The 19,508-nt window shown below is 41.0% G+C and overlaps 1 protein-coding gene and 1 long non-coding RNA gene across 2 annotated transcripts in view; one reads left to right on the top strand and one right to left on the bottom strand.

Moving 5' to 3' along the window:
• LOC140465497 (uncharacterized) overlaps window positions 1-1,355 on the bottom strand; it is a 16,939-nt gene extending 15,584 nt beyond the window's left edge. Inside the window, exon 1 of the long non-coding RNA XR_011955119.1 lies at window positions 1,192-1,355. This is a non-coding gene — a long non-coding RNA (uncharacterized lncRNA). The remainder of the gene's footprint in view (window positions 1-1,191) is intronic.
• adi1 (acireductone dioxygenase 1) lies at window positions 755-19,508 on the top strand. The gene is made up of 4 exons (XM_072561034.1): window positions 755-1,138; window positions 5,357-5,476; window positions 7,129-7,308; window positions 18,922-19,508. Exons 1-4 carry the CDS (start codon window positions 1,016-1,018, stop codon window positions 19,039-19,041), a joined length of 543 nt encoding a protein of 180 aa, XP_072417135.1. The 5' UTR covers window positions 755-1,015; the 3' UTR covers window positions 19,042-19,508.

The following is a 19,508-nucleotide window of genomic DNA, read 5'->3' as shown; positions in this document are numbered from 1 at the left end:
TAAGAGTCAGTCACATTGGTCAGGAGACACATGTAGGCCAGATTGGGTAAGGTTGGAAGTTTCCTTCCTTGAACATTAGTGAATCTGGTATTTTTATTTTCTGACAATGGTTTCATGGTCATCATTAGACCCTTAATTCCAGATTTTTAGTGAATTCAAATTCCAACAGGGTGGGATTTGAATCCTGGTCCCCAGAACATTAGGTGGGTCTCTGGATTGAGCAGTTCGGTAATAACACCACTATGCCATCGCCTCCTCAGATTATCACAGTGTCAGCCTTCAGTCTTTGTGAAAGAAGATTGTGGTTTCAGGACTCACTGTAAGGGCTGAGCACTAAAGCTAAGGCTAACAGTGCAGTACAGAGGGAGGGTGAGGGAGTGCTAACTTTGAATGAGACACTAAGCCAAGGCCCGGTCTGCTTTCACAAGTGGACGAAAACATCCCAAGGCCCCATTTGGAAGAAGAGAAAGGAGTTATCCCTACTAACCAGCCTAATATTTTTCTCTCAAGCAACATCACCAAAACAGATGGTTGTGGTATACTGTTGTTTGTGGGAGCTCACTGCGCACAAAGTGACTACCACATCCCGAGACATAACATAAAAGGAGGTTTCTTTGTTCTACCCTGGCTACAAGGACTGGAAAATCCCAAAAGGGTTCTCAAGTCTCATCTCATCACAGATACGTTTCACTCTCGGTTTTCATGACAAAGTTCGTGCGCACCATTACGGGTCGCAGCAAAACGTTTCACCTGGCAAAAACTGAAGGAAGGGAACCCCAATCACGCTTTAAAACAAAGTTTCATGCGTTGAAACTAACACAAAGTCCAGAGTGAGTCAATTTCACAAGCACAGACTTACAGGATAGGTTGAAATGTTTCAGCTCCCCCTCCCCCCCCCCGTTTGCTTTGCGAAGTTGAGAGTTGGTTGGTGCCTGTGATCTCCGTGCAAACCCTTCGCTGCAAAAGCAAAATCGACTCCCTTCGAAGGGAAAAGGCCGTCAAAGAGAAGCCAGCCATGGGCATAGAAGCCTGGTACATGGACAACTCGGACGATGACCAGCGGAAGCCGCACAAGCGGCAGCCCAACATTGCTGTGACCCTGCAGGAACTGGAGAAACTCGGTGTCTTGTACTGGAAGGTAAGGTCAGGATTACAGGCCAGAGTGACAGTGCAGTGCTCAGTAAACCTCACCCTTCTCAGAGGGAGCTGAATGTCTGGCCTCTCTCTCTCTCTTTAATGATGAGTTGACGCAGATATCCCGAACTGCACCTCTGGCGTTCGCGCTTAAATGTGTTTTTTTTTAAAAAGTCTAACATACCACAACGTGTTGAACAAGTTGGCGGAGTCCGCCACTACCAGACCACCCAGCCCCCCCACTCCCACTGAATTTTCTGCACGTCCAGATGTTGAATTGTTCTACTTTTTTCTCAATCTCTGTCGCCTGGGTTTAGTAAGAGTTCTGAAGGTTCCCTGGGATAAATGCTTGTTTCTACCCAATCCAATACAGTGAGTGAGGCCCCTTTCGGTCAGGGCTGACCATGCGTCTTTGTTCTAAATTTCTGCTTCCCTGAAGCAATGTTGCTTGTGGTTGAAGAGACAGTATTGGAGTGACAGTCCTGGTCGCTGAGGTCACATCTGTATGTGGTCATTGATCTGCTCGAGCTGCTGCACTCATCAGCCTCCTTTCCTGTGTGAGGTGTTGGTTCAAGGTGCTTCTCCATCTCGTGCGGTCAGCTACAAACCTCTCCCAGGACTCTGCAACGGTGTCCCTCATGCAGACGTCCTTGAGGCGCATCTGGGGACACCCAGCGGGTCTCTTCCCAGATGCGAGCTCTCCATAGAGGATATCCATTGGGATGCAGCCATCCTCCATGTAGTGGACGTGGCCCAGACACTGCAGTCTCCGCTGTCTGAGCAGAGTGTACAATACTGCTGTTATCCAAAACAAGGGTTTTTTTTTGTATATATTCCCTCAAAATATACGTTTGGTAAAATTTATAAAAGTAGATTGTAGCACTATTCAAAATGGGCGTTATGTGAAGGTGCAATTTCTTCCAATATATGTTATTCACTGGATGAATGAATTTCTGACTTTGTAGATACAATGAATAATTTACAGATTAATTACATAATGAAATATTCCCAACTTGCCTGAATGCATGCAGCTGCACCAACACTCAAGAAACTTGATAGCATCTTCTATTTTTATACTTTGGATCTACCCAGAAAACCTCATTTGACAATCCTTCCACCCCTCCTTACTGTAATGACTGACTCCTTAATTAAAAATGTGACACCGTCTCCTCTTTTACACACTCCCCATCTCACCTGAAGAACCTATACCCCTGTTCAAGTGGTGCTACACTGTTTAGCATGTATTGGATTAGTGGTGCTGGAAGAGCACAGCAGTTCAGGCAGCATCCAACGAGCAGCTGCTCGTTGGATGCTGCCTGAACTGCTGTGCTCTTCCAGCACCACTAATCCAGTATTTGGTTTTCAGCATCTGCAGTCATTGTTTTTACCTTGTTTAGCATGTATGTTGTTTCACCAGGTTGAAATCTGATTTTCAGTGAGTTTTGAAGCTACTTCAGCCCTTCACTACTGCACTGCTCATTTGAACAAAAGTTGGCCATTAGGCTTTGTGGAAGAGTGGGGGAATATGCTAGCTCATAGGTTTACAAATGGTGCTTTGTGGTTCTATAGTTGTGATGGCTCACAGTGGTTTATGGATCTCCAGTTGTAAGCTGCTGAATCTATTCCTGTTCAAGTGGTGCTACACAATGGAAGTTGTGTTTAGTGTGACGGTGGGACTTCATTTCCACAAGTACGATGCAGTGGGCATTTATACAAATGCCATTATAGTTATGTGCATCTACATCAGATAGATTGACAAGGATGAAGTATAAGTGTATAAGTCCTGCTAAGTTTGCTTTCCCAAAATGCAGCACCTCACATTTATCTGAATTAAACTCCATCTGCCACTTCTCAGCCCACTGGCCCATCTGATCAAGATCCCATCTGATCAAGATCTGATCAACATCTGAGGCAATGTTCTTCGCAGTCCCCTACACCTCCAATTTTGGTGTCATCTGCAAACTTACTAATTTTACCTCATATGCTTACATCCAAATCATTTATAAAAATGTCGAAAAGTAGTGGACCCCGCACTGATCCTTGTGGCACTCCATTGGTCACAGGCCTCCAGTCTGAAAGACAACTCTTATTCTTTCATCTCATGCTTCAAGTCCAATATGACCATTATGTCTTTCAGGGCTTGGGTACTCTTGGTGATGGACATTGAAGTCCTCCATGTATGGTACATTTAATGCCCTTACAACCCTCAGTTATTCTTTAAGGTGATGTTCAACATAGAGTCATAGTCATAAAGTTGTATGGCACTTTGGTCCAACAAGTCCATGCTAAATATAATCCCAAACTAAACAAGTCCCATCTGCCTGGTAAAAACAATGACTGCAGATGCTGGAAACCAGATTTTGGATTAGTGGTGCTAGAAGAGCACAGCACTTCAGGCAGCATCCAAGGAGCAGCAGAATCGATGTTTCGGGCAAAAGACCTTCATCAGGAATAAAGGCAGAGAGCCTGAAGTGTGGAGAGATAAGCTCGAGGAGAGTGGGGGTGGGGAGAAAGTAGCATAGAGTACAATAGGTGAGTGGGGGAGGGGATGAAGGTGATAGGTCAGAGAGGAGAGGGTGGATAGGTGGAAAAGGAGATAGGCAGGTAGGACAAGTCCGGACAAGTCATGGGGACAGTGCTGAGCTGGAGGTTTGGAACTAGGGTGAGGTGGGTGAAGGGGAAATGAGGAAACCTCCTCCCTGACCTATCACCTTCATCCCCTCCCCCATGCACCTATTGTACTCCATGCTACTTTGTCCCCACCCCTACCCTCCTCTAGCTTATCTCTCCATGGTTCAGGCTCTCTGCCTTTATTCCTGATGAAGGGCTTTTGCCGAAACGTCGATTTTGCTGCTCCTCGGATGCTGCCTGAACTGCTGTGCTCTTCCAGCACCACTAATCCAAAGTCCCATCTGCCTGCCTGCTCCTGGCCCATATCCCTCCAAACCTTTCCAATTCATATACCTATCCAAATGTCTTTTAAGGGGAGAACTTCTGAACTTTTCTGAAGCAGAGTCATACTGTACATGAAATGTAAACTCTAATTCTTTCTCAACAGACACTGCCAGACCTACTGAATTTATCCAGCATTTTCTGTATTTTTTTCTGTTTTTCAGCATCTATTGTATTTTCCTTTTAAAAAGAAGTACTAACTCATTAATGTGTGAGGTAGTAGCCCAGCAGCAAGTTTCCTTACTATGTTTGATATGATGCCACTCTGTAACATTCTAAAAAACAAGTGACTTTTACAGAAGGTGCATTTCCTCAGGCCTTGCAAGTCTCTAGATCCTGTAAATAAATTTGACAATCACAGATATTGACTTATTGTCACCATACTGCAGTGCCTTTGTTCAGAATATGGGAGCAGGAACTAAGAAGATGAAGTGCTTGGGCAGAATATATCAGGTACTCTGACCTTCTACATTCAACATGGTCTCCATTCCTACAACATGCCAATGAATGGTAATAGCAGATTTGCAGCACACTGACAGACACAAAGAGATGAAAAAATATACTGAAAAGCAAATGTGACGTACCCAGGCTGCAATAAGTTGCTGGAAATATCAGCAGTGTAAGCAAAAACAAGCGTGGAGAAACATAATTGAGAACTGTTTAGTTCTAAGGATGTAATCCTAAGAAGATTGCCTTGATCTTTGTTCCACTGCTAGCTAGGACGCTGTAATATACTTTGGTCATAGACATCGCTGCATAAAATGACATAATTGGCTGGGGAGTGTTTAAAGGATTTGTTGTTTCATATTTCCATGTAACGGCTTCTTTGAAGATCTGAAGCAAATTTTATATCAGTGAAGAATGTTAAAATAATTGAAAATAAAGAATATAGAAAGTATAGACAGAATTTTGCATTAAAATGATAGGAGATATGGTAGACTATACTGAAGAAAAATTCTGAGATTTTGAAAATAAATCAAGATGCAGTTAATTTAAACTTAGATCAATTAGCGTAGGCTCAGTTAGTGAGACTCTAGCTCGTATTCTTCTAGACATGATACTTATAGTTTAATTAATAATTGGAAAGATCCATGATATTGTTGACATTTCAGTACATAGAAGAAAATCCTACAAAAATACTCCCTTGCAAGAGGTTTCCTCAGGTAGGTTTTAGGCCATCATTTATTTTTAAGCTTTTAACATTTTTAAAAATATAGGTAGTTTCCTGCTGTGCAACACTTACGATACACTCTATGTTCTTGCTCTACAGTTGGATCCTGATAAATCGGAGGATGATCCGGAGCTGCAGAAAATCCGTAAAGAGCGGAATTACTCCTGGATGGATATAGTAAATCTACACAAAGATACAATGCCAAACTATGAGGAAAAGGTAATTCTTTTCTTTATGGTTTGCATGATTGATGTTTCTTTTTATATACAAGCAAATTGTCAGGCCTGTCATCCTTAATCAGAGGCTGTGGCTCACGTCTCAGTCCAGCGATTTGAATACAATCTCTGAACTGATCCTCTGGTGTAGTACTGTATACTGAAAGAGCATTGCAGTGTCAGAGGTGTGATCTTTCCAATCAGTTATTAAATTGTGAAGCCATCTGCCCTCCTGGCTGAATGTGTGGTTCCTATGAAGATGTTGCAAAGAAGAGCAGGGAATATCTCCCTAGTGTCTTGGTCAATAATTGTCCTTCAGCCTCCTTAAAAAAAGGAACAGATTATCTGGGCATTATCTCATTCCTCTGCACAAATTCACTACATTACAGGCATGATTATACTTCAAAGGTACTGTGTTCATTGGCTGTAAAGCACTTTACAACATTCAATGGACAGGAATGTTGTTATATAACTGCATGTCTTTCTTTAAATGTCAGATTAGCTAAATTGGTAGTGCCCTTACCTTTATGTGAGAAGCATAGTGGTTTAGCCCTTTGACAGAATAAAACACATCATTTAAACTGACACTCCAGTGAAGTACTGAAGGAGTGCTGCTTATGCCTTTCGGTCGATGGTATTAAAGTCCATGTGCTCCAATAAATGTTAGACAGCATTAACATGGGGTGCTGTCTGGTGATCCAACTCTTTTCACCTCTCAAATGCCACAGTCTAATACAATAGCGAACTGTTCATTTTGTCAGTATTTAATGGCATCTTACTGTGACAGTGGTGCCACATTGCCTGCATGACAGCTAGCACTTCAGAGTAATCGGTTGTATGCCAATAACCAGTAAAATGATATCAAACTGAATACTTTATTTTGTGAAATGTACAATATCCTAGTTTTGGAAATTGAGACTGTCTTGGAAGTGAAGAAGCCTGCTATTTGATGGTATGGCCAGCAGGAGTCAGCACTGTGCTGTGTGACCGCAATGCTGCAGCAGTTGATGATTGATTGGTTAAACCTTTCGGCACCCTCCGCTGTGCTTGATGAAAAAAGGCTCTCTCCCTTCAAAACTGAGTTAGCCCTGAACCGAATCAAACGGATTATTCCAGCACACTGAAACGTGTGGAGTCTGCATTTTGAAAGAAAATAATTAAAACAAAATAATAGAGCTGCAGAGCACAGTGACCTCAGCCTGGCAACTGCAGCCTGTATTGTCAATATGTCTCTCTCAAAATGCAGGAAAAGTACAATTGCAGATAATTCCGAGCTGAGCCTGAATCACTGCATCACTGACATCTGAGCTGAACTCTCCTCAGTGAATCCTGAATGGGTTTGTAAGGTTGGCTCCGCCATTGCTGTGTAGCAAACCAGCCATCCTGTAATAAAGAGAAACTAGAAACCTCTCCTCTGGGCCACTCTGCTGTGCACCCTGACTCCCATCAATGACAGCCATCAATGGAATAGTACAAGTTCAGACTGGCTCACTCTCCTTGCTTGAGCAGACACCAATCATGAGAGTTTGTTTATGACATCAGATCTCTGTGGAAAGATAAAACACTCGCGAATGAATGAAAGTGAATTAAAAACTTACAATCAAACTGTCCCACAGTTTTATTTTTGACACCAATGGTGCATTTGTTTTGCTTTAGATCAAGTCCTTTTACCAGGAGCACATTCATCTGGATGAAGAGATTCGTTACATCCTCGCAGGGAGTGGATACTTCGATGTGCGAGACAAAGAAGACAAATGGATCCGAATTGCCATGAAGAAGGGAGACATGATAACTCTTCCTGCGGGCATTTATCATCGATTCACGCTGGACGAGAATGTAAGCTCTAACAGACAGCATAGCTGAGTTTATTGATTACATTAAGAGTTTAAACAAGTGATGCTAATACCATTGATGGTGGCAGCTTCTCAAAAGCATCAAAACAAACTCGATAAGCTTTGAAACATGTAGCATGTAAGCCCAGCTGACGAATATTCACCTGGAACCTTTCTCTGCTTCATGCTTCGATGGTCTCATTTGTATACAGTGTTTGCTTCTGATACCAATATCTGCATGTGTTATATGATATGTAGGAAGGAGCTGCAAGTTAGTAATGAAATTCAGAAATGTTGATTTTCCAGCATGCATTGCAGGAGGTTATGGGATTCCTGTTGCCCGTAATATGGATCGAGATTGCTGTCCTACATGGTTTGCAACAGCAAAATGATTATTGAGAAGGCTGAAGTGTTCTCAGTTCTTATGCACAGAACTATCAGCTCCTCATGCTCCCTTGTGCAGTTATTTGCAATCTGATCCCGATAATAGCCTGTTGTTAAGGTGTTGTAAACTCTCTGCAATAAGAGCTTCCACCTGGTTAAACAGAACCATATTAAGTAGAATATCAGAAAATAGAGAAGATGGATTGCTTTGGTTTATTTTCTTCCTCTTTCTCATTAATTTTCTCCAATTCCATGCCCAAAGGTGGTTTCTCCTAATTGTGAAACAAGAACCAGTTTCCCCTCAGATACCATACTGAACATCCCTTTCCTGGTGTAGAATGCTTGACAGAATTTTAACAGGCTGTGAGACAGAGATAGAACAACAGAGTTGAGACTAATCTCCTCCAAAATCCCTACCTTCACCAGGGGCCACGCAAAAATGAGAAGGAATGGAAGTTAAACTCCATTATATTCCTCCTCTTCCTCAACTGCATCTCCAGTCTAGTGGTACTAAGTCCCATTTTATTAAATCACCAGGAGGTTGTTTTTTATATTCATTTACAGGATGAGGGTGTTGCTGGCTAGCTCAGCATTTATTGCCCATCCCTAATTGCTCAGAGGGCAGTTAACAATCAACCATATTGCTGTAGGTCTGGAGTCATATGTAGGCCAGACCAGGTAAGAATGTCACATTCCTTCCCTAAGGGACGTTAGTGAACCAGATGGATTTTTCCACAATATTCCAGATTTTATAGAGTTCAAATTACACCATCTGCTGTGGTGGGATTTGAATCCAATCCCCAGAAAATTACCCGAGGCTCTGGATTAACAGTCTAGCAATAACCCTACTAGGCCATTGCCTCCCCCCTCAGCCAACTGTTTGGGTCAGAGATTACTTTGACATTTCTGGTCTGCATAGTCTTGCCACCCCCAAACACATTGAAACAAGGAAGATGAAGAGAGAGAGTGCAGCTGATTCCACAATGATAACGTATAGCTTTGTTACAATTCCCTGGAGGAAACAAATGGCCAAATTTACTCTGACTCTCAAATGAAGAAAATACCAAGAAGTTTCCCATTTTTATGGCTTTTGCTTTAACATGAATTGAAACCACTGCAAGTTACACATGAATGAGAAGCAAATAACATTTCATATCAAAAGTAAATTTCACTTTAAATAGTAAATACAACAAAGATGCTTAGAGTCATAGAGTTCTGCAGCATGGAAACAGACCCTTCGGTCTAACCTGTCCATGCCAAAAGGATATTTTAAACTGATCAAGTCACATTTGCCAGTATTTGTTCATAATCTCTTTATGTGCCACATCACCCCCCATACAAATATGCAACAGCATAAATGCACAGTTTTGCAGTATGATGTTCTTTATTCATGCAGAGTAATTCAGGAGCACTATCCAGCAACAGGTTTCCCCTTCAAGATTCCCTGAGTAGAGTTATCATCTGCAAGGTGCCATTCTACAAACCTTGAGTCAACAACCACTGCTAGTGTAGCTTTCCAGAATTCCTTTCGAACTGACCAAGTAAGAACCCCCCAGTTAACAGTTTGGCCATTTCTGGGAAAACATCTAGTTATTTTGCATTTCTAATCCACTCATACAGCTTTTCAGGTTTAAAACCTTTTGTAGAGAAAGTGAGGACTGCATATGCTGGAGATCAGAATCGAGAGTGTGGTGCTAGAAAAGCACACCAGGTCAGGCAGCATCCGAGGAGCAGGAGAATTGACATTTCGGGCATAAGCCCTTCAACAGGAATGAAGGACTTATGCCTGAAATGTTGGTTCTCTTGCTCCTCAGATGCTGCCTGACCTGCTGTGCTTTTCCAGCATCACATTCTCAACTTTAAACCTTTTGTGTTAGCTTGCACAGCACCTCCAAAGGTTCTGATTAACTTTAACCAGTAAAAATGACAGTGATTTTCTAGTATTCCTCACGAGAGTTCTGTGTTCTTCTTTCTCTTTCTGTCTGGTTCCTCTTTTTGCCTGTTCCTGGGTAATTTAATGTTTTTTTTATGCAAAGGAACAATGCTGGCAAGCACTTGTTGTCTGTTCTGTATCTGAGTAGTTTGCCACACTATTTCAGAGGCAATTAAGAGTCATTACTGTAGATCTGGGCAGCCTAATGGAGTCACGTGTAGGCCAGACCAGATAAACATGGTAAATTTCCACTTCCTAAAGAACATTAATGAGCCAGACCATGTTTTTATGGCAATCGATGGTGATCACGATGGTGACCTTGACAATCAGCTTTGTATTTGTAATTATTCATTGAAATTAAATTTCACCAGTGGCCATAGCGGGATTTGTACACATGCTCCAGGCAGCTAACCTGACTCTCTGGATTACTAGTCTTGTGACATTACCATGACACTATCCCTTCCCCAATAGTGCATCTTCCTCCAGCTTCTCTGATTGCAGCTCTCCTTTGTGTCTATGGCTTTACCTAGTGTCTGCCTGCTACACCAGCTTATTTCATAACCTCCTTCCTGCTGATTTTGTTCTCAGGTCAAGGTTAGCCAGATTTTATGGATCAGAATTTCTTATTCATAAATCATACAATTCCTGCAACACATAAACTATTCAACCCATAGTGTCTATGCTGACCTTCCTTGGGAGTAATTCACTTACTGCCCTTTCTCTTCAGATCGGTTTTTCTACATTTTCTATATATTCTATATATGTGTTACAGATGGAGACTACACTGCCTATTGTGTGTGTGCCGATTGCAAAATGAACCATTCAGACTAACTCAATTTTCTAACATTTGGTCTGAATACCTTCTAAATGAGTTCAGGGTTTCTGTTTCTTTTACCTTTCAGACAGTGAATGCCGGACTCTTACCACATTGTGGGTGAAAAATATTTTCCATCTAATTGTTCTACCATTCACATTTAATCTATGCAGTCTATGTCCCTTTGGAGGGGGGATGGTCTCTCAGGGGAAAGCCACAGCAGCATTCATGTACAGAGGGCTCTGTGGTACAGCTGGGAGGGTCGCAGCACAGATGAGCAGTAGTGATAGGGGACTCTATAGTCAGGAACACAGAGAGGCATTTTTGTGGTCACAGTGAGACTTCAGGACAGACCCTGATGGTGAGGTCAAGGATATCTCTGAGCAGTCACAGGATATTCTGAAGGGGGGGGAAGAGTGAACAGCCAGAGGTTGTGGTCCATATTCGTACCAATGACATAGGCAGAAAGAGAGGTGAGATCCTGCAGAAGAGAATTTGGTGAGTTAGGTAGGAGGTTGAAAAGCAGGACCTCTGGGGGTTGTAATCTGTGGATTACTTCCTGTGCATAGTGCCAGTGCCAGAAGTAGGAAGATAATATAGCTGAATGTGTGACTGAAGAGCTGGTGTAGGAATGAGGGCTTCCAATATCTGGATCATTGGGATCTCTTCCACAACCTCTACAAGAAGGACAGGTTGAACCTCAACTGGAGGGATACCAATATCCTTGGAGGGAGGTTTGCTCGTGCCACTCAGGAGGGCTTGAAGTATCTTGACAAATGGCTGGGACTGAGAACATTACGTTAGCCTGTGGTGATTGAGGAGAAGGTCAATGTTAAGTCAAGTAAGTCTAATTTGAAGAACAGTCAGGCCAGGTTGATAAACACAGTGGGAGTGGTGGTCTGAAGTGTACTTATTTTAATGCAAGGAATATCATAGGTAAGACAGATGAGCTTAGAGCCTGGATTATTACATAGTATGACGTTGTAGCCATTACAGAAACTTGTTTGAGAGAAGGACAAGACTGGTAGCTCAATGTTCCATAGTTTAGATGTTTGAGATGGGAAAGGGAGGGACGTATAAGAGTTGGGGAGTTGCATTACTGATTTAGTCACAGCTGTGCTAAGAGTGAGGCCATATGGTTAGTACTCAGGAATAAGAGCTTTACAATCACTGATGATGGGCTTGTACTTTTGGTCTCCCTACAGCCAGTAAGAGATAGAGGAACATATCTGTAAACAGATTATGAAAAACAACAGGGTTGTTGTAATGGATGATAGTGACTGGGACTTGCTTAGTGCCAGGAACATAGATGGGGCAGAATTTGTTCAGTGCATCCAGGAAGGTTTCTTGGAACAATTTGTCGTTAGTGCAATTGGAAAAGGGGCTAGACTAGACCTTGTACTGGGGCATGAGCCCAGCCAGGTGATTGAAGTTTCAGTGGAGGAGCATTTTGAGAACGGCGATTATAATTCTGTAAGTTTTAAGATAATTATGGTTAAGCATAAGAATGATCCTTGGGTGAAAGTGTTAAACTGGGGGAAGGCTAATTACAACAATATTTAAAAGGATCTGGAGAAATTAGATTGAGGGCAACTGTTTGTGGGTTAATCGACATCTGACGTGGGAATCTTTTAAAGGCCAGTTGATCAAAGTTCAAGACCAGCATGTTCCTTTGAGGATGAAAGATGAGGATGGTAAGATTTGTGAACTCGGTTGCCAAAAGATATTGAAAGTTTAGTCAAAAGGGAAAAAAAAACATATTTAAGATTTAGGGAACTGAAATCAAACAAAGTCTTTGAGGAATATAAAGGGAGGAAGGATTTGGATGAGCAGAGAAATTTCAGATTTCCAGCACTCAACAGGTCTTTGTTTTATTTTAGTGTGGCCTAACTAGTTATTTTATGAAGCTCCAGCACAGTCTCCCTGTTCTTCTTTTCTGTGCCATAGCTTAGAAAAGGAAAATATTCCTTATACCTTCTTAACCACATTGTCGACCTGCTTTGTCACTAACATCAATGTTTCTCAGTTCCTCTACACCTCTCAGCATCCTTCCATTTACTGCATATTCCCTTACCTCATTTGACCTCCTCAGACACGTCACCTCAGAATTCACCGGGCGATGAGTTCCATTTCTCCAAAATCATTGCTGAGATCATTCAAGAAAATGTCAATTAATCCTTTTTAGAATTGATTCAAATGCTGAAGACATTCCAGAGATTCTTAAAAATAATTGGATATTTCACCTACCCATTGAAAAATAATCTGATCTTTTCTCACTATACTACTTCTGGGTCAGAGTTCGTTGTGCTTCGAATCCCTATGGCGTGGAAGTCATTTGGCCCATCAGGTCCACACCGACCCTCGGAAGAGATCCCATCTAGACCCACCTCCATACCCTATCCCTGTAACTCAGCATTTCCCATGGCTAATCCACCTAGCCTGCACATCCCTGAACACTATGGGCAACTTAACATGGCCAATCCACCTAACCTTCACATCCTTGGACTGTGGGAGGAAACCGGAGCACCCAGAGGAAACTCACGCAGACACAGAGAGAACGTGCAAACTTCACACGGACAGTCACCCAAGGGTGGAATTGAACCTGGACCCCTGGTGCTATGAGGCAGCAGTGCTAACCACTGAGCCACCATGTCACCCATTAAAGGGATAGATGCAGCCAAGATGTTTCCCCTTTTTGGAGAGTCTAGAAGCAGGGGGCACAACTAACAGTAAGGGGATACCACAAAACTTTGAGATGAGGAGAAATTATTTTATTCAGAGTGATGTGAACCTTTGAAAGTCTCCACCTCTTAGGTCTGTGGACGCTCAATTCTTTGAGTATGTTTAAGATCGAAATTTATAGTTTCCGATTTCCAGTAGTGTACAGGGTTATGAGGATGGAGTGTGTAAAAGGCATTGAAATGTTCAACCAGCTGTGATAGTAGTGCACAGTGAGACAGAGTTGATGGGCCACTTTCCTGCTCCTATGTTCCACTGTATCTTTAAAATAGGAAGTTACCCTAATACACTTCTCCAACATCTGAGGAGAAGATTTCATACTGAGCTGAAGCGGCAATTATTAGAATACAGAACAACCTTGACTATCCGAAGGACACTGGTGGGGAGTATTTTGTTCAAATAACTGATCTGATCTGATCGTAATCAAAGGAAGCATTCATGGGACTTTGAGAACTTGTTTGGATAATCTGAAATTCGGATTATTGATGTTTGGATAACCAAACTTGACCTATAATGTGATATCCTTGGATAGATACATTTTTTTAAGAGGGCTCAGCAGTGTTGATTTTGTGAGGTTTTATCTCCTGTCCTGAAGAAGTGGTGGTAGCCTCAGGAGAAGGGTCAGTCATTTAGGACTGAGATAAAGATGAATCTGTGAATCATTATAGTTGTCCACCTTAGCAGGCCCAGTGGATACTCAGTATTTGAGTGCATTGCCAGCTGTGATTAATGGATTTTGGAGCTCTAAGGAAATTGAAAAATTATATGGAGGTTGGGCAGCCAAATGGAGTTGAGATCAAAAATCTGTCATGATCTTAACAAATGATACAGCAGGCTTGAGGAGGCGGTGTGGCTCTCTCCTACTTATGTAGTTACAAAATAACCTAGAATTAGAGTCTGCTTCACATGCTGGAGTTCCTGCTTGGTTGACATTGACATAATTCACCCAAAACTAGCGCAACTGGTGCAAAAGACCAAGGAATGTTTAGAACAAATTGTGCACAACGTAAATAAAGTTTCTGCCGATCTTTTGCACTCATTTATAAAGCATTGTGTGGAAGCAGTCCACACTCACCAAATTAATTAATTGCTACTGACAGTTTTCTCTAATTGCATTGGTTGTGGGCCTTTCTCAGTAGTAACATTTAAAAAGCTTCTGAGTTTAATTTGAAAGAGGTACCAAAATCAACTACTGCACTTGAATATAACTGCGGAATGGTTCTTTTTAAGATACTTTCAGTCCTTTCAGACTTGCAGGAAGTAGTTGGACGCTGTCGTTAAAAATACGAATATTCTGTTCTAAACCATTTTCTGCTGCATTAATTAAATTGTGTAAAGTTACTGACTGTTTTGGAAGGCAATTTGTAAAATATTACTTTTTTTTACTCTTTTGAAAATAGTGCAATTTTGGGTGCAGATTGTACGCATTTTGTTGACTAGCCAAAGTGGAATCTTTTGGACCATTAACAAAGTTGTGACTTTTGTGATGTTTGATTAATTCTGTTTTAGTATAATGAAGCAAATATTGAGCAGAAATTTATAACGAAAAGAATTTCAAAGGCAATGAATCATTGAATTTTGCAACAAGGAAAGCAGTCATTCATTTCAGCATGTCAATGCTAGTTTTTAATTGAGAGAGCTGTTTAAATGCATCTGGTAGGCTTGCTCTTTGTTCACCTTTACTTCAAGTGTTTAATTTTCCCTTAAAAGACAAAATGGCCTCTGCTGTAACTGCTCACTGTGACACAGCATTATCTGCTCTAATAAATCGGTGTATAAAACATTTCCACTAACCTCTCTTTCGGTAGCACATTGAAAACCTCTCATTGCTGACTCCCCGGGAGAAGAAAATTGAATCATCAATTCTCTCTGTGCAAAAGCCTCTATAATTTGAAAAGCAAAAAGTCTAATTAGAATTCTGATGTAGTACAAACAATCCTAAAAGAGTAAATCCTCCATATCCACAAGATCACGAATTGTGAATTCACCGAACTGCTGTAAAACATAGGTAATAATAAAGATCAGCATTCATGGGAAAAAGATCACATATTCATGATATTTTTAACAATTTTAATTTGTTTTTAAACCTATTTTTAATGAGTTCCGTATTTGCAAATTTCATCATTTACTTGTATTCTCAGGAGTTGAACTCTCATGAATTTAGAGGAATGACTCTTTCCTGTGATTGTTTATTCTTTCCCAGTGTAGGTGCTGATCCACAAAGCTGTAGCCTTCTTCCCTTTTGGAAAGGGGAATTAGAGAAATTAAAGCTGCCAGTCACAGGCAATGTCCACTTAGAACAACCTATCTAAAAAGCAATTATCTCCCTTCATTTTATAGATTAGCAAGGTTACTGGAAATTCTTTTTGGAATATTATTCCTGTTAACCTATTTATAGTTAGTTATTTACTGACGTTAGGAATAAAAGAGTAACCTGCTGTAAATCAGACTTGACAGCTTGTTAGTTTTATAACATTTGAAGAATTTAAGAATTTGGAGCTGAATCCTCAGATTTTTTGAAAAAATGTGAATATTTTAGCAGCTGAAATTAATCGGTGGCTCAGTGATTAGCACTGCTGCCTCATAGCACGAGGGAATCAGGTTAGATTCCAGCCTCGGGCGACTGTCTGGGTGGAGTTTGCACATTCTCCCCGTGTCTGCGTGGGTTTACTCCGGGTGCTCCGGTTTCCTCCCACAATCCAAAGATGTGCAGGTCAGGTGAATTGGCCATGCTAAATTGCCCATGGTGTTAGTTGTGTTAGTCAGGGGTGAATATAGGGTGGGGGAATGGGTCTGGGTGGGTTACTCTTCAGAGGATTGGTGTGGACTTGCTGGGCCGAAGGGCCTGTTTCCATACTGTAGGCAATCTAATCTAATCTTTGCCTAGTACTTAAAGTTTGCTTAGTGCAATGTTAGCAAGTATTCTGAAATACAATGAACCGCAGTCAAGATGCAGGTTGAGCTGTAAGGGCCCACTCTGTGGTAACTGAATGTTGCTTTATGAGTATATACTACTCTTCCTGGACTGAAGTACAGTCTGCTTTACTTATGCTGTGAAGGTGCTTTTAATTAACAATTGCTGAGGACTTTGTTTGAAGGATTGTGGAACTGTCCAGATTGTTTTTGTTTTCCAAAGTGTTGATAAAAAGACACATCAAAACCTTTCCTTAACGCATTTCTGGAAACTACATGGTTCCAAGTAATTACTCTTTTGGTCATTTGAACTTGCTTCAAGGAAAACACCTGACAGGGTTTTAAGCAGTGTTTTCAGGCATGGAATTTGTGTTAGCATTTTCTGTTGAAGAAAGTCTGCAACAGAGCAACATTTTGTGCTTTCAAGAGTAACCATCACTGGCCTGAATGTCATTTCCTTTTTCAAGTGGAGAGAATTTTGTTTATTTGAAGTATGCATGTGATTAGGTTATTTAGAGCAGGAATCATTTATAATTCAATCTTAACAGTTGTATGGATTATCAGAGCAGCTGTGATCTCATTGATTGGTGAACCAGACTTGGTGGACCAAACAGCCTATTTCTCCTCCTACATCTATGGCGTTTCTAAACAATTCTGGACTATATTGAATGGGATTTGTTTTATAATAAATTGATTTTTTTTCTGTATAGTTAAAAACATATGATTGATGGATCTTTATATTCTAAGTCTAATATAAAGATAGCAAATGATTGCTCATGCCAGAGATTGAGTAAAACATATTTTTATTCGATTTCTTGTGATTTGTGGAAAGCAGGAATAGAGTGAGACTGCAGTCCTCTCCTGTCAGATATGATGTGGTGGTGCCGGTGTTGGACTGGGGTGGACAAAATGAAAAATCACACAACACTGGGTTATAGTCTAAGGTACCTGAAGAAGGAATGAGGCTCCAAAAGCTTGTGGTTTCAAACAAACCTGTTGGATTATAACCCAGTGTCGTGTGATTTTTGACCATGTAAGATGTAACCATTGCGACCAGAATAATGTAGTAACTAAAAGTTTACTCTTATGCAGGTGTCAGTGGCAGTTCTGAAGACTTGCATAACCCTGTAAATTGTTTGATATAATGGAGGACTTAAAAAAAAACATAGCTGTAGTATAGGGGGTAATTGAACACACATCTCAGCATTCTACCATCAATTTCCGGGCCTGCAGATTAATGGTGGACCTTGATTTGAACTGTGTCACAGTGAGAGACATTTGGTATGCGTGGTGACAGCACTAAATCTCTGCACCTTCCAATATTTGCAGCCATTGTAGGTAGGAAGGTGTGAAATCTATTCCTTTTTTTTTGAAAAGGCGAGTGAATCCCTGTGTTGTCAAAGAATGCTTTGTTGCACTTCATAGTCTTTGAGGTTTGTCGCAGGTTCATTAAAAACTGCTTTGGATTGTTACTGGGCTGTGTCACGGAGTCAGTCATTGGGCTGAAATTAACAGGCAGGCACATTGATCATCCCCTCCATTAATTAAAAAGAAGCCTGTTTTATAGTGTGCAAGTTGCCATTGGCCTTAGTGAGTGAGACTTCGTTACGTCCATTCAAGGTTGAGATAGACAGATATTAATCAGTAATGCAATCAAAGATGAGAGGGAAAAGACAGGAAAGAGGAGTTATGCGTTATCAGATCAGGCAAACTGAATGGCTACTTCTGCTACACCTTATGGCCTTGCATGCCTCATTGGGAGGGAGTCTTACCCTCGAGTGTTGTTAGTTAATCTGATTGGCAGGAGGCTCTAAGATTCCCAGCAGTGTTGGGATACAGTCGTGGATGCTGTGAGGAGGCTCATTTCAAAAAGGGAGTGGATTCTAGACTAAGAACTTCCAGGTTTTTAGGGCTGTACAGGTTTGAACCATCTAGGAAGGAGGGGCTGGGAGCCAAGGCAGTCAAAGGATGGTTTTGGCAGCCAGGTGGCAGCACCAAATGGGGTTTGATCTCGGGGGTGTGGGTGGGCGTGTGTGGAGTCCATATGGGCCTGAAGCGTGCAACATACACAACCCCTTGCTTCCTGCTTTTTCACTTCAGTTGGTGAAGCTCCTGCTGCAGTCAAGCCAAAGAGACATTTTGGCTATGACACAAATGAGTAATGAGCATTGACGTTCACCTCTAATATGATGCCAGATACATAGACCGTACATCTCAGACTGGTAGACTGTAGCGAACAGTACATTTCATTGACCAAACACAGCAGGTAGCAGAGCCACTCATGTTCAATCAGTCCAAGCTTACATGCTTTAGAAAGGCGTATAGACCATGAGATGTGATTCTGCCATCTAAAATAATTTATTAAATAATCCATACTATGCTAAGAGTTACACCGGAAACCAATTTAAGATAAATGAGCCTTGCATATGACAAGATGTGTTTACATATACTTGACGCTATATATGTAAATGCACAGAATCCTGATTTATGTGGATGTAGATAATTTTTTACTTGCGCTGCATCTTTTTCAATAAAAGGAGCTATGAAGACAACCAAAATTTGCTACCTTCCCATAGCAACATCCTGACCAATCACAATCTACCTACCAGGTTTGAGAATTAAGATTGACGGTTAACTTTTTCCTGCTGGGTCTCTGTGTCAGTTATGGTCCAACCAATCCATACCCTCTGTATAAAATTGTGTCTTTTCCTTTCCAAATGTTTCTCGTTCTTAGTCCTGATGAGCACAAGATGTAAAAATCATAACTTCGACTTCTCACAATGTTTGAGCTGTGTACCACTAAACATATATGTAACTTTGTTTTTATGTTGCAGAATTATGTGAAAGCTATGAGACTATTTGTTGGTGAACCAGTTTGGACTCCACATTATCGCCCAGCTGATGAATTTGAAGCCCGCAAGAAATATGTTCAATTTCTTAATGAAGGATTTTGAATTCTACATGGTAGCAGAGAAATACACGTTATTTTGTAATTTGAAATCATGCAACTCAACAATAATTGAAGAACATGTTACCTGAACGTATTTTGATGCTTTTCAGGCATTGCTGACAGGGTCTTTAACACTAATGAGTTTAGAAATTTAAATTTCATGACAGAAGAAATAACTGGCTTTGTTAAAAATTAATTGTGGGGGGAACATCCTCATGATTTTTCACTGTGAGCCCAGATTGCTTTGTTCAATTTCCTTCATCTTTGCTTTGACTTTTATTTTGGGTATTCCACGTTGGTAAATGTCTTTTTCAATATATTGACTTATTATTAGCAACCACTACTTTTTCAATAATAATGGGTATCGTAATATGACATTGATAGAATGTGAGTTCAAATCCCACCATGCCATCTGTGAATTTAAATTCTGTTAATAGATCAAATAAATATTTATATAAGCAAAGCTATGAA

This window comes from Chiloscyllium punctatum, chromosome 3 (genome assembly GCF_047496795.1).
Source record: "Chiloscyllium punctatum isolate Juve2018m chromosome 3, sChiPun1.3, whole genome shotgun sequence".
NCBI lineage: Eukaryota > Metazoa > Chordata > Chondrichthyes > Orectolobiformes > Hemiscylliidae > Chiloscyllium > Chiloscyllium punctatum.
This window is presented reverse-complemented; position numbering and strand designations above follow the sequence as displayed.